The sequence below is a fragment of the Lynx rufus genome, unplaced genomic scaffold (assembly GCF_022079265.1).
Source record: "Lynx rufus isolate CCGP_SWC_20201006 ecotype Redwood Valley unplaced genomic scaffold, mLynRuf1.p SCAF_18, whole genome shotgun sequence".
Taxonomy (NCBI): domain Eukaryota; kingdom Metazoa; phylum Chordata; class Mammalia; order Carnivora; family Felidae; genus Lynx; species Lynx rufus.
Window position 1 is genome coordinate 16,385,128 of NW_025814832.1, and position 26,462 is coordinate 16,411,589.

The 26,462-nt window shown below is 55.0% G+C and overlaps 1 protein-coding gene across 4 annotated transcripts in view; it reads right to left on the reverse strand.

Annotated features, from left to right (window-relative positions):
• MSI2 (musashi RNA binding protein 2) overlaps positions 1-26,462 on the reverse strand; it is a 392,149-nt gene that overhangs the window by 23,420 nt on the left and 342,267 nt on the right. For 3 of the 4 annotated variants that reach the window (XM_047080983.1, XM_047080982.1, XM_047080981.1), the window contains exon 11: positions 6,953-7,015. In XM_047080983.1, the coding sequence (XP_046936939.1) occupies positions 6,953-7,015 (63 nt within the window). Of the gene's footprint in view, positions 1-6,952; positions 7,016-23,031; positions 24,690-26,462 lie in introns of those variants that run through there. The other variant, XM_047080984.1, reaches the window with a different exon arrangement.

The following is a 26,462-nucleotide window of genomic DNA, read 5'->3' on the forward strand; positions in this document are numbered from 1 at the left end:
CCAGGTGACTAGCTGTGTGACTCTGGGTAAGTCACACAGCCAATCTGCACGTCAGCTTTCTCTTAAAAACAAACATGTAAAGCCAGGCCCAAACCTTCTGCCTTCCTGCCTGTCTCATGGGCTAGCTCTGGTCACGGCAGTCGAACCTCTGCAGAAACATAAGGGACCACGATGCACCCTCGCCCGTGTTCTTTTGAGGATTCTCACCAACATATGGGGTCAGCAGCTTTTGGGGCTCCTCACACCCTACAGTGGCCCCACCCAGCCCAGGGGGCAAATAAGGGGTCCCTCTGCCCATGTCCAGTGTGCTTTACATGCTCTTATGGAGCCTCCAGGGGCCCTGTCACACATTCCACCCCTCCTGCACACAGCACGGCCTGGGCTCCCGAGCCAGCATGAGAGAGAGGGCCAACCAGCTCAGGGGACAGGCACGGATGTGTCACCCTCTGAAAATGATTCCACTGATTTAAAAGACCATTAACACTCCCCCACTCCATTCACTTCAGGATTAACTTATACTCAGGTCTGGGCTTCAAGGCTAGTCACTAATTGCACTAGAGTTGATTTATCAAGTGCATGGTGTTTCTATTACAAAATTATTGATTACAGCTGATGTATTTTATCCTCAACAGGGTTGGTCCCAAAGCCCTCGGAAAATGAATGAAGCTGAGGTCAGCAGCGGGCAGCTCAGCACATTATTATAAATTCACTGGGGTTACTGAAATCCAATGCTGGACTCTTTCTGGTGAAAGACCCGGCTCTCCCAGGAATGAAGATTTTAATGACAAACTGAGAAACGAGGTGCCCATGCCCAGAACGCAGGGCCATGGACTGGGAGGCATGCGTTCGGGCAGGGTCTTTTGGGTAAGTCTGGCTGGTTGCAGCAGCTGGTCATAACAGGTCACGGATTTGCTCTCCCTCTGGGCTGGTGTGCTGGTTCTATTCCATGGACGCAGATGTGGCTCTATCCCAGCGAGAGAGCGTCCCCAGGACCCTACCCCCAGCTTTGGCCATCTTGAGGCCCCAGAGGATGCTTGCCGCTAGCACAAGGGAGGCTGGGTGGGAAAGAAGAGATGATTGCCCTGCAGCCCCCTTTCCTGGACACTGGATCCTGCTGATGGAAGCGCAGGAAAGCCGACTTCAGAAACGGAGGCAGCACATTGATCCACTTTCCCTTTTTTAAATGAAGCTGATGAGAAGTAATGCATCGTGGGAAATAAGGACTCTCAGCAGGAGGGATCTAGATTCTCAAACCACTGCAGGCAAGAAATGTTATCTGCCTTTATATTCCTTCCTGCCAGCCGCGAAGCAAACCTTCAACGCGTGCTTGTTGAAAGCAACACCTGGGAACCCTAAAGCTTAAGACACAAATGACACAAACAATTCCCGGCTCCCTCCAGCGGCGGGAAGAGTGTGTGTGGGCCGCTACCGTTCACGCCCCTCAGCCCCGAACACAAATAAGGCGAAGGCTGCCACGGGGAAATGGAAAATACCCCGGGAGGGGTGGGACAGGCAAGCCTGCTTCGTGAGCACCTGCACCTACCCTCCTCCCCAAAGCATTTTCTCTATGGTTCAAGTTCAACTAGTTCTTCTATGTCTTGACTTGAATTTTGCTTTTGTTCACTTTGCCTACTGGAACTGAAACTCTTAGGATGTCTGGTCACATGCTAGCGAAGCCGTCTTCCTGGCAGAGCCAGACTTAGGATTTAGGCCACTAAGGGGGATTTTTGTCCTCTCTGCCTTCTGCCCCACCACCCCCTGCAGAACGGCTCTTCCCAGATTTGCCTTCCCGGGCCTCGTTCCATCCAGTGACTGACTGGCCTGCTCGCAGGCAATCCTTGTTCGTGCTGACGGTGCCACGGACTTCCACGGCGCCACTCCTCTCCGTTGAGCTGCCATTCTACTCTGTCACCTCGCACTCTTTCGGGAACTTCATGAACTCTGTGACTTCCTGGGCTTCAGTCTCCCATAACAGATAACTTCTGCCCTGAAGGTTCAGATTCCACCGGCGTCTTCCCGTGGCATTAGTTCAGAGCCACCGACTGGCCCGACTTAAAGAGCAGGTCCCAGGTGGCAGCTGTGACTTCATGTGCCAGCAACTTGTAAAGATTAGGGCCATCTCCCGAAGCTCTAAGAGACCTCTGGCACTCCCTTACAGTGCGTCATCACAAATGTAGGGGAGACGGTGTGTCCAGAGACATTGACCGCACACGTCCCTGAGCCTCCGCAGAGGCTGCAGGACTGCGAAGTCTTCTGGGAAGATGGGAGGGAAACTGTGGTCTCCTCTTTAAATGTCACCAGGTCCCCTTCCCACCTGTCCCCTCCCTTCCTCCTCCCCACGAAGCTGTGCCAGTAGTCTCTATACTAGGAATGTTGCCACTCTGACCCTACTTGCCCCCACCCTGCCCCCTGGAGACCTCAGGTAAAGGCTTCTCCCTTATCTTCACCCACAGTGAGAAGAAACGCTAACCTTCTCTAGGACCCAGTGCATTTCCTGTCTGCAGACTGAGCATCTTAAGATCTGAATCCCTTTCCCCGCAACGTCTCACTTTCCCTCCACCCTGGGGACTAGACTGCACAGACAGGACTGCCACACAGACCTGTCTCCTTGAAGGGCCGGATGTGAGCCGGCAAAGGACTCAACGGAGAAAAGGGCTCGGGGGAGCCTTGATGGTAGGCCTTAAGAAATAAGAGAAGACCTGCTCTGTTCAAGAACCATACGAGGAAGACAAGAACAAGGAAGAACTTTCAGACTCCCTGCAATCCTGGTTCTGCTCTCTTTCGCGAGAGTTGGTCACTATCAACAGAGATCTCAGGAAGGCGAGAGCCGAGGGTGGTGACCCAGCGCTGGACCGGGGGAGCGGGGAGCGTGAGGGGAGGTGGTGGTGGCTGATGGCGAGAACATGGATCCGAGCCCCTTGGCAACGTTGACAATATGGAGCCCCCTCTCTTCCTGGTCCCCCACGCTATCCTTCAGACAGCCGTGCCGTGCCGGGCTGTCGCGGACCCTGTAATATCAACTCAACAATGCATGTTCTACAACTACGGCTACAGCTACCAGGACATCTACTACAGTGCATGCATTTAGTTCAGTCCCACAGATACATACACTCTAAGAACAGGCAGGGGAGGTGTGAAATGTTTTACTGGACAACAGGTGTTTTGGAGTTGTAACTAATAAAAAAAAAAATCGAAAACGAAAGTGTACAAAAAAAGACATTTCTTGAGAGTTGGATATGAGTTTGTTTCTTGAACTGTTTCATCTGAACAAGCAAAAACATGCAAACCAGCTGGTACTAACAGGAAGCTGGACACTGAGAGAGGATTAATAGGTGTGGACAAACCTTCCCGCTGAGCGTGCTCAGAAGAGTGTTTGAGAGGAGGTGTGCAGATCCTAGTGTAAGAGAGGCGGGAAAGTATGCCTCAGAGACACTCTCTCACCGCAGCCCCAACCAAGCAAGAGAAAAGACAACAGAAACATGACTCTCGCACTCACCACCACCGTCAGGAACTCATGTTACTAGATTGGAATAAAGCTGGCAAGTATAAAGTACAGTAAGGGGTCCTGGCTGGGGCCGGAGATGGGCTGGGGGTGGGCAGGGGGCTCAGAAGCTCTTCGACTGATACACAGACCCACCCGTAATGTCACCCAGAAATAAAATAGCCTGAAAATCCAAACCACTGCCCTCACCTGTGTGTGTGTAGGGGGTGGGGTGGGGTCGTTTACCAAAGTGGATTCAGGTTTGGGTGGGACATGATGAGGCCATTGGAACTGAATGAATACGATCAAAATAAACAAACAAACTCTCGACTGAGCACAAGGAAAGATGACGTTTCGGACTACCAGGTGAAGGTAAAAGAAAAGTGACCCACTGCTAGTGAAGTTATCTAGGAGTCGGCAGGGACCTCCCCTGGGGGGGGTCACCTGAGCCCTGCTCACCTCAGACCCAGGGCGAATTAAGGCAAAGGCGGGCAGGCTGGCCCCGAGGAGTTGGCTGAGGTGGGTGCAGAGCTCACGGCCCCCCCGGACCTCCTACCCTGACACCATAGCCCTGACAGATGCGAGTTGCCAACCTGAGCAAAATCGAAGCTGTTTCCCACCCCCACGGCCCTCAGCAGGTGCTTCCGCCTCGGGAAGCTCCCCCAGTACGTCATAACATGGAAGGGAAAAAAGAAAAAAAACAAAGCTGTGAAGCTAGACCAAAATGAAAGGCAAAATAGGGCCTTCCATAGGATGCCTAATCCCTGGACCAAGCCTGACAGCCAGCCCCTGGGGAGCAGAGGCCTCGTTTCCTACCCTTTTCCAACCACCTGCCAGGGGCAGCAGAGTACCAAGCTCAAGGTCGGTACTCCGCAGACCCCCTGAACCAGCTTCTTCCTATAAGAGAATGCGCCTGAACTTGTGACGCCCTCCAACAGCTGAGGCTGCTTGCTCGGGAGGCTGAAGGAGCATCCCTGTCCCGCTGGAAGGAGCTGGCATGGGTGGGGCAGGGTTGCAGGAGCAGGTGAAGGTAGAACAGGGCGGTCAGCCGTCCGTGATCATCTGCTGGCCTAGGCTGATGCGCAAACCCAGAAGAGTCTGGGCAGCCCCTTTCCCATATCTGCCAAAATGCCACCGAGGGCCACTACAACAGGTAAATAATTGGCCATCCCACCAGGCTCGGAGTCCAGATTATCTTCTAGGAGGAGGGAGGGGACAGTCCTTACAGGCCAAACCACACTGAAAGAAAGAGAGGTAGAGATCCTCCTTCCCCCATCTTGTAACCCTGCTCCAGGTCCAAAGGGGGGATGGAGGTGAGGGGCTGGGCTACCCTGTCTACACGGGGGCAGGTGTCTTCCAGCCCAGGTGGTGGTCTGACTTTAGCAGGCACCGGCTGGTCGTCGCCCTGGGGCTTACCCCAGGCCCCTGACCCCCAGGCAGCACTGTGGGGTGCCCTGTATCTTCCTGGCTGAGCCTGCACCCTTGGGGGCAGGCACCTCGGAGTTGAGGATTTACTCCTTGCACTAACCTAGGCTGGTGTGGGGCAGGTGGTCTGGGAGCACACTCCTGAATAGAATTCACTAACAGTGCAGCGATGAGCATGGCTGACCTCGAATGGCCCCTGGGAGACTTGGCTCCCGATGGAAATGGCTACAAATAAAACACCACTGATCCTGGAAAAAAAAGTGTGGTTGGAGATGGCTCTGGAATTTGGGGTTAGGAGTTAGGGGGAGGATGGATGGGACTCCTGCCTGGCTCTCGGGGGTGGGAGGGGGGGGGCGTGAGAGGGTGGGGGTGGCAGGGGGGGCAGAGACCATGGGGAGACCGCTCTCAGACTCACAAAGAACCCCATGCTGCCCTTTAAACTTGCCATGACGTCAAGGAGAATGGGGGTGGGGAGAGAGGCAGGGTTAATTTCGGGTTAAAGTTTAGTTTCATAATCCAAGTTATAATAAAGAAAGAAACTGAACGGAGAAAACAACCAACAACACTCAAAAATCTCGAGGTTTCTTTTTGTGGTTCCCCCCCCCCCCCACTAGGCACAGGTAGGACAGAGGCTCATTTGTAATGATACCAAAAAGCACTCAAGTTAAAAAACCAAACAGAACAGGGAGACGCGAGGCAGCGGCGCGCCCCGCCCCCAGGGCAGGGGGCACCAAGGAACACGGGCCAGAGGGCAGGTGGGGCTGCTGGAGGCCCGCTAGGGCAGGCAGAGGCTGAGGACGGGCGCCCAGCTCTCCGGCTAACTGACCCTCAGCAGCCCCCAGACAATTCCCGGACCGTCCAAACAAATCTCCAATGGGTGATTTCAGGGAGTGGATCCTTTGTAGCTCGAGGCAGTGCCAGTTTGCATGGAACGGATTTGTACTGATGTTCCTAAAGGGCCTCCATGTGCCAGTCTCTTATCACTGAGGGTTTGGGTTTTTGGCATTTGCCCTCTGGGCTTTTAACGCCCCACTTCCTGGCACCCCACCAGCACCTCCCTCCCCCCACCCTCCTCAGAGCCCTGTCAAACTAATTGCTTCCCTGGGTGCTCCAGTGCCCTGTCCAAGGGGTGTTGGGCTGGGGGGTGGCGGGGGAGCCGCAAACCATGGCTACGGAGTCCAGGAGGAGCAAGGGCCTCTCAGTGGCTGGGGAGTGGAGGCCAGGAGGCCTTGCCGGGGGCCCAGCACACAGCAGAAGCCCCACGTGCTTAGGAAGGTGGGGGGCATCTGGGGGACAGGGCATCCTTGACACACCCCAGCTCCAGCCTGATCCCACCGTGCTGCTGGGAAAACGTTCTCACCTCACTTGAGGGGCTCTAAGACCTCCTCAAAGTTTGGGCTTGGAGACTAAAGGACCGGGGCAATTTTATGCAAGAGATAATCCCATTGCCCTCGGCAGGTAGGGTCTAGGAGCTCTCTGGTCTCTGCTACAAGGAGAGTCCAGGATGCGATAGGGGGCTTCAGGAAATCGCTTCATTCCACTGAGGTCAGCCCCAATTCCAGGCTTCCGGGACTCGGGCTTTAGCCCAATCAGCAAGGCCATCTGCCAGGTGCGGCAGGGGCCCCGAGCCCAGGAGCACGCCCGTGGGCCCTGAGCATCCCTCTCACAAGCTAGAGCTTCTCTGGCGGGGTCAGAGGCTCCTGGAAGGGAGCCCCTGTGAAGCAGCAGTGAAAGCTGAGGAGGGAAATGACCAACAGGTGCCCTGAAGCCGGCTGTCAGGGGAACGGGCCGTCCAAAGTCAAAAAGAAGTTCACTGGTCTTTTTTCAAAGAGCGAATCACGGTCCACCTTTGGTGTGCAGTCCTGAGACTGACCCCCACGGGGAGCTGCCCTGGGTGGCAGGGCCTGGCCCGCGCCCCCCTGTCCCCACCCTCCGGGCTGTGGTGACAGTAGTGGACAGACGCAGCCACACAGATCCAACAGGGCCTTTACCTTCCCCCGCACACTGGGGCATGCCTGGGAGCGCCTGTCCCACACACCTCCCTACCTGATCCTCTTGCCGCTGCCACGGCCGCCGCCGCCACTGGTCCGTAAGCCGCTGCCGGGAAGCCTGGCGGGGAGAGAGGAGCCGGAGTAAAGGAGAGACCTCGGAAAGGGCCCTGCACAGACCGGGCTCGCAGGCCGCGCTCACCCCCCTTCCCGAAGACGGGGGTGCAAAGGGATCTCCTCGGGACAGCTCTCAGGAGGGACCCGGGTCAGTGGCTCTCGGGCTTCTGGCAGGCACGGCGCCTTTAGGTGTTTTTGATTCCTACACATTTGGCACCCCAGAAACCAGTTCTAAAAGGAACACGGGAGTAATTGGAGAGGATTGGGAGGAACTTCTCTTGGGAGAGGGGTGGGGTCCCTGCTGCCCCCCGCACCGATCGAGGGGAGTCTCCCAGGGTGTGTCCAGAGCAGGGCCACGCATGGCCCGGGGATCCCGGGAGTGGTTGGGACCGAGCCTCTTGGCAGAACAGGCAGCTGGGCCAGGAGGTCGCTGAACCCAGCCTCTCTCCTAAGGCTCTGCCTGCCTGCTGGGCTTAGCTCCGGACTAGCTCACGCTGGCAGGCCAGGGGGCCAGGTGTGCTGGCAGTCCCAGCTGACTGTGTACACAGGAAGGCAGCTGTAGGAGGGAGTCGGGGGCTGCAGGGACCTACGTGGGGCGAGCCCTGCGGCTCTGTCTCTCAATTTCAACCTCCTGAGGCACAGTATGGGGATTTCGATCCTGCTCTTCTGTCTGAGCTCTGTGTCCCGATCAAGTCAGCAGTGAAGGGTCTCCTCGGGAACTCCAACAAGCGTGTGAAGTGTGTGTGCAATCTAGTAACACCCCCGGCAGCAAGGGTGTCCCAGAATGGGACTAAAGGTGAGAAGGGACGAGGTGACCCAGTGTGGCCGCAGAAGGCCCAGGGGAAGGAAGAGGTGGGTGAGGCCCCTCCCCTGGGCCTCTCTTGGCCGTGAGCACAGACACACACAGCCACACACGGGGACACACACAGATACACTCACGCACGCATGAAACAAACACCCTCTGCCATCCGGGCAGACTTATGGAGGCCCCATTTCAACTTTTGGAGGCCTGATTTGAAGACCCATTGCCAATGATGGTGGTTTTAAATGATGCGCCAAGAGCCAGCAGCAAACAACACACAGCCCGACAGCGGCTCTGCTTTAGCCACAGCAGCTTCCGGACACGGAATCGCTACGGGACAGAGTGGGGGACACATGCACCACGGAGGGCGGGGAGCCGGGGAGGAAAAAAAGGAAAGAAACAGAGCCGTCCCCCAAACACAGCGAACTAGAAGCCCACTAAACTCTAAGACTATTGTCCTAGCTACACGGAACTACTGGGGAGGAAAGAAGTTCAAAAGGGAACAAGCTAGTCTAAAAAGGTCAGGCTAAGCTACTCAAAACGTCAATGAAAAAAGACATACTTGCATTTAAATATGGTAATAGGGCTGTTGAGGGGGGAAAAAGAAAGATCCAGGTGAAATAAAGGTACGAGGTCATCCCTGGCTGCTGGAATGGGTCTCCCAGCTCCCCTGAAGACCACATGTGTGCCTGGAGGCTGCCCCCCACCCCCCGCCCACGGAGGGTGGCACTGACCCCGGCCACCTGAGACCAACGAAGGGACTCTCCCGCCAAGTCCTCTCCCCATTTCTTCCAAGCAGGATCTAGATTTCTGGAAATGTGGGTGGTGGCGCAAAGTGCTGAGGGAAAATAAGGAAGAGGTCAAGTTATTTCTCCCTATCCCAACCTCTGCACACCAGGCCCCGGCTGCAGGCACACAGCAGGACTCGGGGGACCCTGAAGGAGAAGGAAGCCGGCCGTGGAGAGAAGGAAGGTCAAGTTATTCTTTTGCACTCCTCACCCGTACTTGAAACGGAAGGTTTCCCTGGAAGCATGAAAAGGTGTGGTGGGGGGAAGGGCAGGGGACAGAACTGGGGGAGGCGAGTTTAGTCAATAAAAAGACATTTAACAAAAGGTCTATTTTCTGGAGTCGAGCGCATTTTTGACAAAAAAAAAAAAAAAAAAAGTCTCAGAGAAAAAGGAAGGAAAAAAAAAACTTATCCAAGAAAGGAAATCCATTATCCTTAATCTCAGATAAAGGTTTCTGCTGGAGACTGAGCACCAGACACCGCTAAGGGCTGGAATTTAATCTCAACCATCAAACGGGGTAGGCAGACTGACAGGTGTGAGAAGAGGGGCAGGGGAGGAGAGCTGCCCAAGCCGCCCCCCACTCCGGAGAGGCCTGCAGCTCTCACAGCACCCCCACCCCCACACGGCACCTGGGACCCCAGGGCCACAGCCCCACCACCCAGTCCTGCCTCTTTGGGAATCTGTCCCAGACCACTTCCCCAGCTCCCTGCCATCCCCCTCCTGTCCTGTTAAGCTGTTCAGCCTCACTGGTCACCCCGAATATATTCTTCAGATGACCTGGCAGATAAGTCCCTGATGCTATTACCAGGGAGCGGGGGACAACGGGCTCTCCTTGTGGCTGGGCTTGTGGGGGATGGGCAAACACGGATCTAAGAAAAGGGGTGTGTGTGTGTGTGTGTGTGTGTGTGTGTGTGTGTGTGTGTTGGGATGGGGCTGCCCCAGCCAGGGGCTGTCAGAGGCCAAAGAAGCATGGGGACCCTGGCCTAAAGCTGTCCCTGTGGAGGACAGCCTGTCTCTAGGACAGCAAGATGCGCCTGAGGACCAGGAGGCCCTAGCACGGACTCGGGTGGGAATGAGCTCTCCTGGGCTGGGCTGGGCTTGGAAGAGCTGGGGGTGCAGGGCCTCGCAGACTTGCCTTGTGATCCTGTTTTCAGCATTTCCCCCAAGGCCCTGAGGAGCCAGAGGTCACCTGTGGCAGCCTACGTGCCTGGGAAACCTCTCATTTTATTTCTGAAGGGAGAGGAGTTCTGGGCTGTCAAGCAGAGAACTGCTCCCATGGCGGGTACTTGGGGTAAGACCTTGGGGAATTAGGCAGCAGGTCTGACGGGGCTCAGGCTTCTTGGGGGGGCCGAGGCACAAGCAAAGATATGGCACAGCCCCCGGCCCATGAGCGCCCACGGCTGCCCTAGCACCCCACTCACCGCCCAGAATGGGAGATGACCATCCCTTCTCTGCTGCTGGGAATGTGGGGAGGGGCTTCCTCCTCAGCAGAGCCTGCCTGGCCAATGCACGAAGGGAGCAACCAGGCTTCTTGTGAGGCAGGTTAGCACAAGTCGTGGATTCAAATCCTGACTCAGCCATTTACTAGCGTAACCTCTTGGCAACCTTTGACTTTGGGCAAGTTGCTTAACCCTTCTGTGCCTTGATGTCCCCATCTGTAAAGGGGGCGATGATGTCAGTGCAGGATTAACATACACAAAATGTTCAGATGACTGCCTGCAGGGAGTCAGTTTAAACGAATGTTAGCTGCCATGTTGCTGAGACCTGTCCAGCCATCAGCCCTGCCTCTAAGGCAGACTGCCCCCCCCCCGCCCCCACCACCGCCCGGAGGGCTCTGCCACTTTCTCCATGACGAGCCACATGGTCAGATGGTCAGATGCACACAGGAGGCTGGAATTCTTTCCCCATAACGGTCGCCTGTAATTCTTCATACTGTCCCAGCTTCATAATGCCATTTCAGTGGAGCTAACCTTCCCTAGTTCAAAATCAGAGTATGCATTACTGTTCAGTTCTGACAACAAGGACTGGGCCAAAGAGGGCAGCCGGGACCCTCCTGCTTGAATACTTCCCACTTCTTAGTAGTGAATCAGGCAGAAAAGAGAAAAATGTTTTCCTGATAAAATCTCAGGGCCTGCGAGCTTAGGCGGCCCACCTGGGTGAACTTGGGTATCAGGAATGTGGTCTGCTCCTCCCGTTGGTACAAAAGAGTAAAATGTTAACGGTGGAACTCAGGGCTGGGCAGGTGCCACGCCTTAGTTAACGGCAGTCACACCCAAAGACCCAAGGTTGCTAGTCTGTAGTTCCTCGGCCCCTCTAACGGGGTAACAGAAGGATCAGGGTGCTTGGTGTCAACGCCTCCGACCCCCCCCGGCCTTGCCTTGCTGTTGTAACTTGGGGACGGTGCTTCGCTTCTCTGGGCCCGAAGTAATCAATTCGTGTCTACTGCAAGGAGGGGAGACCAAAATGGCCTGTAACGTTCCCTCACCTCCAACCCCGCATGGACCTGTCTTCTGATGTAAGAGGATGACGAACCTGGAAAGCGGTGGCCCTGGGGCTGGCGCGAACACACCTCTGAGGTTACTAACTCATCTAAGTAAAAGCTGTCGCCATCCCACTGACAGTGAACAAGACGCTTTTCTGGACGTTTCAGAGCCGTGAGAAACTTTATGGCAAATTAGAAGTGAACGGCGCTTCTGACTTTTTTTTGAGAATTATGTGACGCCACGCCGACTTTTTACTGCTTCTGTGGCACTTACCGGGTTCTGCCTTACCTAAGCACAGTTATTTTTACGTGCACGCCCCATTTCTCTCGCTGGGTGACAAATTCTTCTAGGGTGGGGACTGAGTCACATGTCCCACTTAAGACCTAGCCCAGAGTCTGCCCCAGAGAAGGTTCTTGTGGAACAGCAGCTGATGATGGTCGGGAAGGATGCTCTGAAGTGGTGAATGAGAGCCAGGGCTGGGAGTCACTGCCCTGGGGAAACTACAAGCGCAAGGCAGTGCCACCTGGACATTTAGTGGCCTCTCCTCACGTGATCCTCCACCCCAGGGTGGCTAACTCAGATGCCCACAGGAGTGGGGGCCAGGAGCAGAATTAACCAGCGGAAGGTGCTGGACTGCAGCCACCGAGAGAGAGGACCCTGCTCTCTCACGTGCGGACCCTCACCCCTGTTGCCCACTGGACCACCTGGGGAGCCTTAACAAATGCTGAGTCCCGGGCCCCACCTCCGGAGATTCTGATTTATCTGGTTTAGGGGTACAGCCCGGACAGTGGACCTTTAAGTGTTCCCAGGTGATCCCAGTATACAGCCAAGGGTAAGAACCTTCCGTTTAAAGGCTTTCAAAAATTTCAAAAAGTGAGGGGTGCCTGGGTGGCTCAGTCGGTAGAGCATCTGACTCTTGATTTCAGCTCAGGCCATGATCCCAGGGTTGTGGGGTCGAGCCTCATGTCCGGCTCTGCGTGGAGACTGCTTAAGATCTTCTCTCTCTCTCTCTCTCTCTCTCTCTCTCTCCTGCCCTTCTCCCCTGCTCACGCTCTCTAAAATTAAAAAAAAAAAGGGGCGCCTGGGTGGCGCAGTCGGTTAAGCGTCCGACTTCAGCCAGGTCACGATCTCGTGGTCCGTGGGTTCGAGCCCCGCGTCGGGCTCTGGGCTGATGGCTCAGAGCCTGGAGCCTGTTTCCGATTCTGTGTCTCCCTCTCTCTCTGCCCCTCCCCAATTCATGCTCTGTCTCTCTCTGTCCCAAAAATAAATAAAAAACGTTGAAAAAAAAATTTTTTTTAAATTAAAAAAAAAAAAACAAACAAAACTCCAAAAGTTAAATTGTGGTGCACATCTGCACAGTCCATCACTCCACTTTCTTGTGGAAGGAAAGGTCCTCCTGACAATACAATGAATCCAACTCCTGTGACCCTCTCTTGTGAGACCCACCGCGGGGCCTCCATTCAGAGCAGTGGGGCTCTGGCCTGGCCGCGGGAGCCTGCACAACACACGGAGAATCAGGTGCGACCCACATCTCTAGCCTTCCAGGGGCTTCCAGGGGCTTCTGACGCACGGGGGAGGCAGACAATCCCTGATTTAGAGGAAGCCTTGGAGTGTCCTTGGTTTTTAGTAAACACTAAAAGGGGGCCGCTGTTGTCGGCCGCAGGGTATCAGGGAATGCACGTCTTTCTTTGCATCCTCTCCCCTGCCCGGTACGAAAAGGTGCCGGCCTGGGTGTGGACTGCCGGCGATATGGTCCTGGCACAGTCACTCCTTATTTCTGTGACCTTGGATGAGTCAGTGGGCCTCTGTGCCACTCACAGAAAGAGGAGATGAGAAAATTCGGAGTTTCCTTATGGCTCCAACAGGCTGTGATTTCATGAAACACTCTCTTGTGATGCACATAGCCATCCCGAATTGTCCATCATGAAATGAATTTTCCCTATGCTGTGTTTGCTTAAAGCACTCTCCACCCCTTCCCCAGCATGTCCTGCACCTCCAACCACCAGCATTTTCTAGAGATGGTTCAAACATTCCTGGCTAAACCCAGTGTTGCTTTATAGAATCCAAACACTCAAAAATAAGCAACCCAAAGAAGAAATTGTCACCCAGAATGTCGGAAACACGTCCTAAAACAGTTTAGAAAACCATCTGTCATCTGACTGGCCCAGGGCCCTCCCCACCTCCCGGGCAGGCCTGTCTGGTGAGTGACAGGGCTGGTTCATTTAAAGGAAATCCAGAGCTTTGTGCAGAGAGAGAGAGACAGAGTGGCGGCTGTGAGGGGGCGAGGGTGGAAAAGGGATGGAAAAAGGGTGGATGGTGTACTTTTGGAGGAGGACGACTCTGGGAATTCAGATCGGAACAGAGGGTCTGAAAAAGAGGGGGCAACTGATATCCAAAGGGACACATTTACATGATCAAACTAAAATTTTGCTTTGAAGAAAGCTTATGATACGTGTCCATTGAAAAACAGAAAAAAACAAAACCCCGAGTTCCTGGCATTTAAAATACGAATCTGATTTCCACATACCTTTTTAGGAGCGAGACTGACATTCCCCAAGGACACCGAGAGTGCCATTCTCCTGGAGACACCCCCACCCCCCATGCCAGGAGAGGGGTGGAGCTCCTACTGGGGCAGAGGTGCTGGAGACAGTGTGGGGTCTCATCCTCAGTCAGGAAGATGACTGTCATTTGGGACCTGGCTAAGGTCCCTCTGGAGAGGAAGGCAGAGGGGCCGATGAGAAGGCCAGGCCTGCCTGCCTGGGTGTAGGGAGGGGAAGGGTGTGTGGCCTGGGCTCAGGCCTAAAGGAAGTGAAAGGCTCTGGGGTTGAGCCCCAAAGGCGTTGGCACCTATGGCAGAGGGGTGGCACGAAAATAGTCCCAAATAACTTTTAATGCAACTGCTGTTTCGCTTAATTTTCTCTTTAGATGTTTCAACGCGGATGAAGGGGAGGAACGCTGCACATCAAACCTTTACGAGGTTTTACGGTCTGGTTGTCAGAGAGCCTCTGGATGAAAGGGTTTGGGGAAGCATAAAAACTGAAGTCAGGGAGCATCCTTTGGAAACGACGTGAAAATTCCCAGAAGAGGCAAGCACAGACCCGGGGCGCCCGGCCAGAAGGGAAAGGTAGTGTGCCTGCGGATTCCTTCCAAATCAGAGGTGCTCAGCGGGCAAAGCAGACAGCCCGCCGTCTTCATGCCCCTGAGAACCAGCAGTGGGGCAAGGCCTGCCCCCCACCCCCCCGTGGAGCTTTGTGGCTTCTGATCTCCTTGGTGACTGATAATGGGCCCTAGTCTCAACCAAGCTCCCAGCCTGGAGTGTGGGGTGGAGGACTGTGGGAGGAGAATTGAGAACATACTTTAGGTGCTGCTTCCTTGCTGGGAGCCAGGAAGCTGAGAGCTCTACGTGGGGACTCTGGCCCAGCATCCTTCTTCCTGGGCCCTCCTACCCTCCAACAGAGAGCTGGGGCCCGCAGTACCCTCACTCACCCTGAACTTCTGCAGGGAGCTATGTTAGAGCCCTCCCAGTCTCCAGACGCTTACCCTCTCCGTAAATACTTACTGAGCACCTATTACATGCCAGAAACCGTTCTAAGCACTGGGATCACGGCAGTGAACGAAACTCATGTGTTCTCTGCCCTCATGGAGCCTACAATCACTAGCCTCTGACAAGAAAGGGGGGCGGGGCTCCATCTGTGGGACCACACTGCACACAAACCAGCTCCCTGGGAAGGAGAGGAAACTGGCCGATAACAAGCAGGGCCTTAGATAAAGGCTCACTCTGCCAGGGAGAAGGGAGGGATCTCTCATGGACCCGTCCAGTCTGCAGCCAGGCCCCTGTGTCCCCTTTAGGGTCTCCTCCCAGCTGAGCTCAAGCCCTGGGTGTGGTTCCCCAAATTCTGCTCGAAGAGGCGGGCAGCAATCAGAAGCGCTGGTCAGAGGCCTGCATCCAGAGTGGCTGACACATTCCATGTGCTCTGGTTCCTGGCCGTACGAGGACACTGTTCAACATCACGCTTACGCTCCTGCGAGACCTCAAGAGCAAGGATGGCCGCAGGGAGTTCATGCCGAAAGCAGCCCTCGCTGCTCTGTGCCAGCAGCTTGTGGTCCTGGATAACCCAGGGCTCCCCACTTGCCACAGAAGGAACACCTGCCTGTCTCTCTCAGACCAAGACCAAGATCTTCAGGTGAAGGGATTCCGGACCGTGGCCTCTAAGGACACATCGGCAACTATTCTGAGTTTCTCCTTTCACCAGGGAGAGTTCTCTCTCCCCCCACTCCTTGTAAACACTGCAATTTCTGCTTAGGAGATGCTCCCCCACCTACCCCCAATGGGTGTCAGGACAAACCACTGGTCTCACTATTGGTCCTTCTAGAGCTGGCTATTCAGATGGCTTTTCACACTTCTTCTTGTTCCCCAAATTTCAGATGCTGAGCCAAAAAATCCTGCTTCCTCCCCACAGGGTCTCTCACTGATCCATTTAAATCTAAATGGCCTGGAGTCTCTATGGGCCTCCTCACCACATCTACCTTTCCCCGCCCTCCACCTCCAGCTTCATTCTATATGGGCCTTTGCAATGGCTCTGCCACAGCGGTTCCAAACACCCACGCCGAAGGCACCCACCTCTATGGACCAGGGCAGGAAACACTTAAGCCTTGAGCACCCCAAGACTTTGGGCTGGAAGACCCCAGGTCCCCATCCTGGCACCATCAGTTGCTCAGTGAGAGCAACTCCCTGTGATCTCAACTCCCCCTGCCCCCCCCCGATGTAAAATGTAGACACCCCCCCCGCCCCCCACTTTTTGGTCTCCTGAGATATGAGACTTTCTGCCATCAAGTGGCAGAGCACCGCTGCATCTGGCATCACTGACGGGCGGACCATGGAGGGTCAGGGAGTCTTGGGGGAAAGCCAGGGTGGTGAGGGAGGCACTCTGGGGGGCTCCGGGCAGCTGTTATTTACCAACAGGTACAGAAATATGTCACATTTTTTTTTTAATTTTTTTTTCTTTTTTCAACGTTTTTTTTAATTTATTTTTGGGACAGAGAGAGACAGAGCATGAATTGGGGAGGGGCAGAGAGAGAGGGAGACACAGAATCGGAAACAGGCTCCAGGCTCTGAGCCATCAGCCCAGAGCCTGACGCGGTGCTCGAACTCACGGACCGCGAGATCGTGACCTGGCTGAAGTCGGACGCTTAACCGACTGCGCCACCCAGGCGCCCAATATGTCACATTTTTAACAGTCAGTATGGCCTACCACTGCATCCCAGCCCAACCCGCAAGGGCGAATGGCAGAACCTTCCCTCCACCTGTTTCCTCGCTGATACGTGAGAGAGTCTGGTCTAAATGATGAGAAAGTAAGTGGAACACCAATGGCAAAACGGCGGCTACCACTGTAGCACTTTCCATGGCCAAGACCCCAGAAAGTCTCCCCTGGCCGGGCCCTTCCTAGAGGACCCGGGATCATCCCAATGAGCCTGACCCCCGCCCCCTGCCAGGAAGACATCACAGACAGGAGAGCTTAAAGGAAACCGTGCAGAGTGATCAAAGCAAGGTGGCAAAGTCCCATCTCCCACACTCACCGGTTGTGACCCAAGAAAAGTTTCCTAACTGCCGTCCCGGGTCCCTTCTGCTCTGCTGTCAAGGAGGCTAACGGTGCCTCCGTGCAGGGCCTGCTGGGAAATTCAGGGAGATGATGGCACTGGGTGCTCAGCACCGTCCTCCAGCATGTGGCAAGCCATCAGCAAGCGGAATAATAACTTTTATTTCTATTTTTATTATTATTGCCCAAGGTAATAACAGTAGCGGAGCTGAGAACTCCCTCTGGAGCCTTCCTGTTCTAAAATCCTATTAATTTACATGACATTTCACATCCAAAGGGCTTTCATAGATAACATTTATAATTTGCTCATGAGTGATAAAGGGGTGTTTTATCCGAAGCGTGAGCGCGAACTTTGGTGGGGTAATGTGACGGCAGGAGGCAAAGGGCTCGCAGGGGCTCAGGGAGGGACGGGGCCCAGAGACGTGGTGACCACAGGTGCGGACGTGGATCCCGGAGCTCTGGTGCCCGTGTTATCAGCCGGACTGGCTGCCCTCTTGCCCTCGGGCTTGTCCGGCCCCTCCCAGCTCCTCTAGGAAGGGCGGGCCAGAAGAGCCTCTCTGGGTCATTCCATCTGACTGGAACCCTGCTCGCTTCTCTGCCCCCAACAAGTGCCGTACAGAGGCAACAGCACGTCTCTCTGGTTCACCACCACGTCCCAGGCATCTAGGGCAGGGCCTGTGACTTGACATGCGCTTAAGAGCTATGTGATGAATACACAAAAGACGGGCAGGTGGAGGAGGGGCAGATAGGCGCAAGGGGGCTGGGGAAGGGCTGCTCCTAGCCCTGCCTGAACCCTAGCCTGTTCAAGACTGGTATCATGGGTCAGAGGAAGAAAGCCTGGAGCGGCCTTAAACATGTACCATTAAGAGAGCTGCAAGGCTGGAAAACTAGGGCTGCCCTGGGGCCAGCGAGACACCTCCTGAGGCTCAGAGCAGGGCAGCGGGTGGAGGGGCAGAGGGGCGGAGGGGGAGGGGAGCGGGAGGTGTTAGCAGGCTGTGTTCTCCTCAGAAGCAGCCAGCCCTAGCGTGCCCGGGCCCACTAGGTGGGTTCAACGGTACCCACAAAGGCCTTGACCGGGAACAGCCTCCTAAGACAAGGGCGGGGACGGTGTCCCTGGCCCTCAAATTCATTCCCTGGGTCTGGGGAGAAGTGGCATCAGCTTCCCAATGACAAAGTCTTTTGTCCAGCGGGCCTGGCCAGGTAATGGCACAGCCTCGACCCAGATGGGGCCCATAGAATGAACAGAGGCAGGAATGCAAGGAAGGAACGCATATGATGCGTTGGTGCCTTTACACCTGCTGGATGTGGAAAACCCTTCCCTCAGCTGCCTGCTGAAATTCTATTTGACTTCAAAACGCAGTTCAGATATCACCCCTTCCTGAGAGCCTCCTAAGCCAAGCCAAGGACTCCGTCCCCTGTACTCACTCTGCACACCGGTCAGACTGCACTGGAACACACCTGGCCCCATGTGGGATGTCCTCCAGGCTTGGCCCTCCTTGCTCGCTTGCTTAACATCCCTGTGCCCGGAGAGGACCCAGCCCGGGGCAGGCTCTGGTGACCCTTTCCAGAGCACCGCAGAAAACGTGCTCTTGTCCTGTCCTCACACCTGAAGGCACAGGGAGGAGAGGTAGTGACCCCACGGGCTGGGATCCCTCAGGGGCAGGGGATCCAGGTTGACCCGCATTCTGGGGAAACGTCTCTGGGCAGAGCTCCCCTCCATTTCTTCGGCCTGGGGAGGAGGAGGGCATGGGGGCCACACCTCTGCCTTCTGGTCTGTCCTTGGCTGTCCTCGGGAGGACATGCACTGTCCATCCCTCAGGCCAGGCACTGCCACCTGCCAATAATTTCACACTCAATATTTTTTTGTGTGTGGGCACCTGGGTGGCTCAGCCAGTTAAGTGTCCGACTTCAGCTCAGGTCATGGGAGTTTGAGCCCTGCATTGGGGTCTGTGCTGACAGCTCAGAGCCTGGAGACTGCTTCGGGTTCTGTGACTCCCTCTCTCTCTCTGCCCCTCCCCTGCTCATGCTCTGTCTCTCTCTCTCAAAAGTACACATTAAATAAAATACTTTATTGTTCTTTTGCAGGCTTTACACATGCTTTAGCTGATAGAAATTTAAGTGGCAGGGTTTCACATGCTTTAGCTGATAGAAATTAAAACCAAAGGGCCTGAAGAAAGGTGACTATGGTCCTGCTGACAGGCTGACCGGGGACTTTGTGAGCCTGGTGGTACAGGTGCTCCAGGAGGCAGGAGAGGGGAGCGAGGATGGCCATCGGGGGTAGATGGCATCAGATAGGCATGGCGCTCAACCCCCGGGAGGAGGAGGTCTGAAGCCACATCCGCAGCCTCCCTCACGCTGCCCCAGCCTCTGGCAGGGTCCCCTCCTTGGATATGACCCTATCCTCTTCCCAAGCGCTAGATCATGCCCAATCCCAGTGCCCCTCTTAGCAACTTGCGAGGAAAGGGAGCAGGGCAAGGATCAAGAGACCCATTTGACAGATGGGGAAACTGAGGCCGAGAGGAGGCCTTACTCTCCCAGCAGGCCTGGAGTGAGCACAGCGCTCCGGGCTTTTGCATGGGGAGCTCAGCGCTCGAGTAGTTGCATTTCCCTTCATTTGCGCAGAAGAGCGTCAAGAGGCATGGAAAGCTGATCGAAAGTGAAACCCGCAATTCCCGTCAATTCAGATCGCTCCAATTCATTTCTGCAAACATTTATTAAGTGCCTATTAGGCACTGCGCTCTGCTTTCATCTGGGAATAGCGTCAGCAACCGGTTCTCCATGCGGAGGGCGGAGGCCCACACACGGCCCCGACGGCCCTCACGCCAGGATTTGGGGTGTGCGCTGGCACTTGACCTCTCCGTCTTTCAGAGCAGCAGACAGGCCTTCCTGACTACACCTGCCCTTCACTGTCAAACGAGAGGGTAAGGGCCACGTGGTGCCGGAGGTGCTGGCTTGTGATTTAAGATCGGCCCGGGGATCCAGGCTGGGAAGGGGGAATCCCTGGAGGCGATGCGTGAGGGCCGCAGGGCTGTGCAGATCGGGGTGGGTGATGAACAGACGTGCGCGGGCTGCTGTGTCAGGAGGGGCCTTCTTGACAAGGGAGCGTTTGTCTACAGAACTGCGGGTGCCCGGGTGCGCGGGTCCGAGGTTACGTCCGCGTACCTGGGCGGCCAATCATCTCGTCTTAGCGTTTCAAGATCGGCTCCCAGCAGCGAGAAGTCAGCCGTGGCTCACTGGGTGGGCCCCGTTCTGGAACCCAACGGGAAGCCACGAGCCAGGCAGTGCTGGCGGAGCCTGGGGACCCACCAGATCGGGGGTCCACCGGGTCGGGGACCCACCAGCTCAGGGGGTCTACAGGGTTCCCTTGCTGGGGGCACGAGAGCCTTGCTGGGGCAGAGGTGTGAAGAAACAGGCCCTGCCGCAGGTCAGTGGGAGAACAGCGCTGAGGTTTAAATGGACACCCAGGTGAGGGGTCCTCTGAGCCTCTGGTTCTACAATTCCAGCACAGCAAGCCAGGAGCTGCCTCCCCCGACAAGGTGGCAGAGGCCGGGGAGGAGGGCCTTGCTCTTTCCCCTTGAAAAACAGGCCAGAAAAACCTGAACTTGGCAGAGACCAAGGCAGGATTGCAAGTGCAGGTTATCACCTCTCCCCAGTGGGGTCAGAAGGAAGGGGTGGACAGAAGGGAGCACTTGCTCCCCGCACTGGCCCAGGCTACCAATCGAGGCACGATCCTAGGCCTTTGATGGGGCAGCCAGGGGCATTTCTGAACACTTGACGAAACGTCCTAAACCAGACAGAAGCGACAAGGTTGGGTGTGAGCCGCTTGAGGAAGCAGCCCATTCCCCACGGCCAAGGCCCGCTCTCCTCAGTCATCCGGCTTATGGCAAACTCCTTCCCCTCCCGAGCACTTGGGCTTTCTTCACTCTGCTTTCTACCACCAGGCCACGCCCTTCCGGACAAGACAGACCACTCAGACTTTGTCTTCGCTCAGATTAGCCGAACCTGACCGAAGCTTACCTGGCAGCTGCCCCTACTGACCGTGGGCTACAGAGGCTTGTCCTCCAGAGGGGACATGATGTCCTTGAGCTCCCGCACCTCTCCTCGGACCACACCCACCTCCCTCCGTGTGAAACAGAACAGCCATCTTCCAGAGTGACCGAAAATCACCCAGCACCCGAGAACCATCATTAGAGAAATAAGGAAGGCAAAATACGTGGCGAGTGGGCATGGGTCCCAGATCCAGCAATCGCGCAGGCATCACTAATCAGTCATAGCCCCTCTTTCTTTCTGTTGAGCTAGGACTTGGCCTCAACATCACTCTTAGGCCGGTGCTCCAGGAGGCCAGTACCCATCAGTCAACATCGGCACGGGAGAGGAAGCCTGTTTTCTGTTGCTGGAGAGATCCAAGCACAAGCTGGGACTTCCAGAACCAGAGTCCCAGGGTGACCCCATGCACTGCCTGGCTGCTCCCACTGAGCCTGGCTGGTCCCCCCGTATTGCTGATGGACCCCTGCAGGGCCACCAGCCGGCCTGAGGCAGGGAGAGGAACGGAGCCAAGAGATAGTGAGGCAGAGGGGAGGAAAGAAGAGAGGAAGTGAAGGTGCAGGAGGAAGGGAACAGAACTGACCCTTGTGGTTTCTCCACGGGCCCCCCACCTCTCTGATTCACCTTGGAAATCTAATCACATTACTCCTCTACTTAAAATCCTGTAAGCGTTTTCACTTGCTTTCGGGATCAAATCTAAATTCCTGAATCTGACTCACAAACCTACCGTGACTCAATCCTGCCTCTCTCTTTAGTCTCGTCTCCCCTCCTCCACCCAAGATACCCCCCTACAAGCTGCTCATACACCGAAATCTGTATAATCTGTGGGACCTGTACTGCTTCCTCTTTCAGGTTTGTGGCCGAGATTGCTAAGTATTCTGTATTATTCCATTATTATTATTATTATTATTATTATTATCCTGTATGTATTTCACTTTTCTTCCTCAGTACCCTGTTTTTAGCTGGCATGTGGCTACCTGAAATAAAGGCATTTCTGAGGTTCCCCTGCAGCTAAAACTAGTCATATGAATGAAATCTGATCAGTGGGATCTAAGCGGAGTACCACACTTAACTTCTGAGAAGTATTAAAGGGAAGAGATGTGCTCTTCTGGGACAAGTATATAATGGCTGGAGCTTGGGCAACCTTCTTAGACTATGAGGTAGGGTTTTATGTTGAAGAGAATAGAACGTGAAGAGTGGCCTCTAATACTGTGAAGCCACATCCAGGCTTCTTTTACATGGGAGAAACAAATTCTTACTTTGTTTTGGTCATTATTACTTTGGGTTTTCTTTCTTTCTTAAAACTACCTGGTTCAGTGTCTAAGCATGTTATTTCTCTGCCCAGGATATACTTCCTTTCCTTCTCTCCCTAGTGAATTTTGTTTGACTTTGCGAGACGACCCAGTTCGGATGTCATCTTCTCTAAAGGGCCTTTCCTGACAGTCCCCTAGGCTGGACAAGCAGCCACCATTGTCTCCTTGTAGCAAAGAGAGATTCCCTCTTTATAGCTAAGCACCTGTGTCACGATGTCCAATGGCCCTGACGACTGGTTCTCTCTCCATCAGCGGGACTATGAGCATTTTCAAGGAGTGAGCCTCATTCACGTCCAGACCTGGTACCTAATCTAGTCACCTGCCAATGTGCAGATGGGGAAGAACTGAAACTGCAGGGTTGGGGTGTGAGGGTGGGCAAGAAGTCCCAGAAATTCTCTGGCTTTACTCGGGGATCTTATATCATTTCTTTCACTGACAAGCAGATCCACCAATGGGCAGCTCCACTGAGGTTGACAAGGAAGAGAAAACCACTCTGGAGAGTGACAAAAGAACACGATTTCTAAACCTTCTAATTGCACAGCATTTACCACTTTTCAGGGCACGTTCCCAGATACACGTTATCCTACTTCATTCTAACAACCTAACTAGGCTCTGTTATCATCCCGGGGGCTTAAAGGGCTAAATCACTTGCTTAAGGTCACATGGCAACTACATGGCCAAGTAGGACCTGGAAATGAGGTCCCTGTAGCTTCATGTCTCCAACCCACACTGTCCAGGGGAGTTAGGAAAGCAAACCATGTGCAAAGCACACACAGGTCGGTGTGCACGAGCATGTGCACGAGCTTACACACACCTGGGGCACAGATGGGAGGGGCTCCAGATGTTCCAGTGACATTTTCTCTCGAGGGCAGGAGTGATGGCAGAGGAAGGGCCGCGGGGGCTAACCGTGCAGCTGCTGCATGCAGAGTGCGTGCACATGGTCTGCCACTCCGCTCAAGGACAGGACCGCCTCGAACAAATGCAGGGGACATGGGGAAGCAGGGAGGGCTGGCGACAGGCAGCAGCCAGGGGGGAGTCCACATGCTTTCAGAAACTGCACTAGGCTGTCATTGGTACCAGTTATTCCGTGCATTCACCTCCCCCGGAGCGAGAACAGGACACTGTCAGGCTAAGAGATAGCAGCACACAGCACGTCCGTGATAAACAATTTATTTTTCTACCTCAGTTGCTTACAGGGGGAGAAAAATAAAACGTCATTAGGGAGAAGCACAGATGAACTATTTACAGAGATGAAGAAAATTCACAATGGCCGTAACGTCTGCGAGGCAAGCATACTAGGACAAGTTCACCAAAGCAAAGCAATTCATAGCAAAACAAAATAAGGGGGGGGGAGGGGGAGGAGCCGTACAGATATGTTTAAAAAAAAATAGCACTCGTGAAAAAGCCTGCAGGAAAATCAAAGAAGGCTAACCAATTATTACATCAAGCATCTTTAATGAGACGAGCAAAACCACACAGGTTGGGTCTCAAGGACAGTGACATTCAAACAGATGGATCTGCTCACATCAAAAACATCCAGTGGAAACACGTGGGTGGGTCACTTCTCACAAACTATGCGCATAAACAAAGGGGTGACTCTTGAGGGTCCTGCTGCGCTGTACTTCATCAATCCAAGAGGGTGGGGGCATTTTATTTCAAATGCAGAAGTGGAGGGGATCAGGATCACAGGAAAAGCAAGCCCTTCTGGGGGTGGGGGTGACCATCAGGGGTGCCAGTCAGATCAGGGAGACCCTCTGTGTTCTGTCCCCTCCTACATCAGTGGGCCAAAGGGCCGTGATGCCACCAGGGAATTCAAGGCCAGGGTGGGCAGGGAGGTGAGGGTGGGGGTGCTGGGGAAGGCCCCTCCTTCCTGTGCCCACGGTGCCCGAGACACGGCAGTGCCCAGGTGACTCTGCTGTCCCTTCTCAAAGACAGGTGTACTTATGTTATTGGCAATAGCCACTGATGGACTGGCCCCCAAAGACAAAAACAACCAGATAATGCTGGTTTTTCAGATACAGTTTTCCTTCCAGATTCAGTTTTCCACACATTAGTATTTACAGGAACAGGGTGTGTGTGTGTGTGTGTGTGTGTGTGTGTGTGTGTGTGTTCACTTTTGGTACTGTCCACTATAGGACATAGGTGCTCCAAGTCACATATCCCCAACTCCCGTGGGCCATCCGCACTAAAAGCCCACCCCGTGGAACGTCCCAAGAAGCCTATTTGGTCAATATTTAAAGTAATTTGATGCCTGTTTCCTGGACTCCCCTGAGGAGGCTCTACAAAGTTTGTGAGAAGTTTCCTTCTGGTCCCGTTACATTCCAGGTGAGGGTGGGAGGTTGGGGTAGGTGGGGAGAATGTTCACACTGGGTACAAGAAGCAAAATGCCAGGGGACCGCACAAGAAAAAAAAATTTCTTTTTAAACTGAGTGAGGCAGTGAGGACATGAGTCTTTTCCAAGAATTAAAAAAGAGAAAATAACATTGGTTCAAGCGGGCAGCTAGGACAGTCTCGGCAGGCACGGACAGTGGCTGGGCTGGCCCCGGCCGGGACTGTGTCCTCTGTCTAGTAATGGTAGCAAACCCCACTTTGTTATGCCTCTCTTAAGAGCTAGTTGATAAAAATTATGTCTTGTGAAATCGGCAAATAGTCTGCAAAGTGAAATAAGAACAGAAATTAACAGATTACATGGAAACGAGAGTCCAGGGGGTGGGGGGAAAGAGAGGAAACGAGCGAGGTCGCCGATGAGGACCATCATTCTTTGAGCCCCAGTACTGATCCTCAGGGGATGGGGACGGGGTGCACGCGGTGGACACTGGGCCTGGGAAGAAGGAGCCGCTTCCACAGTGGTTGGTCACCACTTGATCTTTCTAGAGAACTCCTCCTCACTCTAACAATTACCCATACGTGTCCAGCCCTCTTTGCCAGCATCTCACTCACTTCCACAGAATCCTGAGGGTGGGCAGAGGCAGGCGCCGCTTAATGCCAACCGTGCGGCCCCAGACGGTGTGCTGCCACCTCAGGTCACAGAGGCAGAACGGGGCTCCGCTGAGGGACACGGGCAGCCAAGCACAGGACAGGAGGTGGGTATTCACAGAAAGGTCCTGCCCAGGTGAAAAGCAGGGCTCTCTGTCCTGAGAGGGGACCCAGGGCACACGGTTGTGAACAACCTCAGGGGCTCTCTGGGACCTGGGTGTCCCTTCATCTCTCCTGGTAAGCCCTCGCACGGCCCCACAAGGATGGGTCCAGAAAGGGGCTCGGAAGGGTGCGGCGCCCCCACACATCGTGAGAGAGACTGGGGGCGGCAAACGGGGGAAGTGGCGCTTGGCAAGAACACGGACAAGAAAGATCACGAAGCAAAAACCTCAGGGCCGTCTGGTGGGGAGGGCAGTGCTGCTGTCACCGACTCACAGAGCCCCAGTGTGCGGGGAGGGGTCAACGGAGTCCACCGGAGAAGGGTGAGCGGAGGGCAGATTTGGGCTGCCTTCCTCCGGGCCGTCCCTCTGCACCCAGCCCACTCGCCAGGCCCGGTAGAACACTCCTCACAGGCACGGGGCAAAAGGCAGATGTCAGGGCATTCCACAGCTCCCGGCTCACAGACCCTGTCCCAGGGCGGAGGCTCCAGGAGGGGTCAAATTTGGTTCTCGAGGGGAGCCACCACAGGGGACTACCTAGGCTGCTGGGGAACAGCAGACGGGGCATCTGCCCCACGAGAGGCAGCGACTCCAGGGGGCGAGGGCAGCGGGGGCTGGACTCTGAAACCGGCCTGCCTCCTCCCAGGGTGATGTGGGCGGCCAGGCCCCGCCACGGGGTCACCTCGTCCCAGCCCGGGGCCACTCCACACACCGACCCTCCCTGACAGCAGGTGGCCTCACTCTTCATGGCCATCGGTGAGGGCACACAAGAGACTTCACACCCAGGTGTGAGCTGCAAGGGTGGGGACTGGAGAGTCTCATGGCTGGGAGAGAAGAGGACAGCCAAGTCCCACGGGTCAGGGAGCCTCTGGCCAGACAGATTCCTGTCCTCATCAAGTCCAGCCAACTGCGTTAAGCTACAGGAACCGGTGACTGTGACACACAGACCCTGGACAGGGTCAGTCCTACCCCCTCCAGGTCCCCCACACCTCTGCTCTGTTCCCGAAGCCTTGACTTCCAGTGAAGGGCTGGGCAGCTGGAAGACTATGTCATCCTACCCAGCCTTGGTCGGTCACTCTCGCCTCTCTGTGTGGCATACATGTCCGTTGAGGGCAGATCCAAGGACACAAGTCCTTTAGACAGAGGTTTACCAGACATTTCCTGGGATGGCTCGTGAGGCAAGGGCAGGCTCTTAGATGAGACAGGGCCCTTAGCATGGGATCCACGGTCACCCCCCAAATCATTCCATGTTAGGATCCCCCAACTCTGCCTGCCTGGGACTAGGACCTC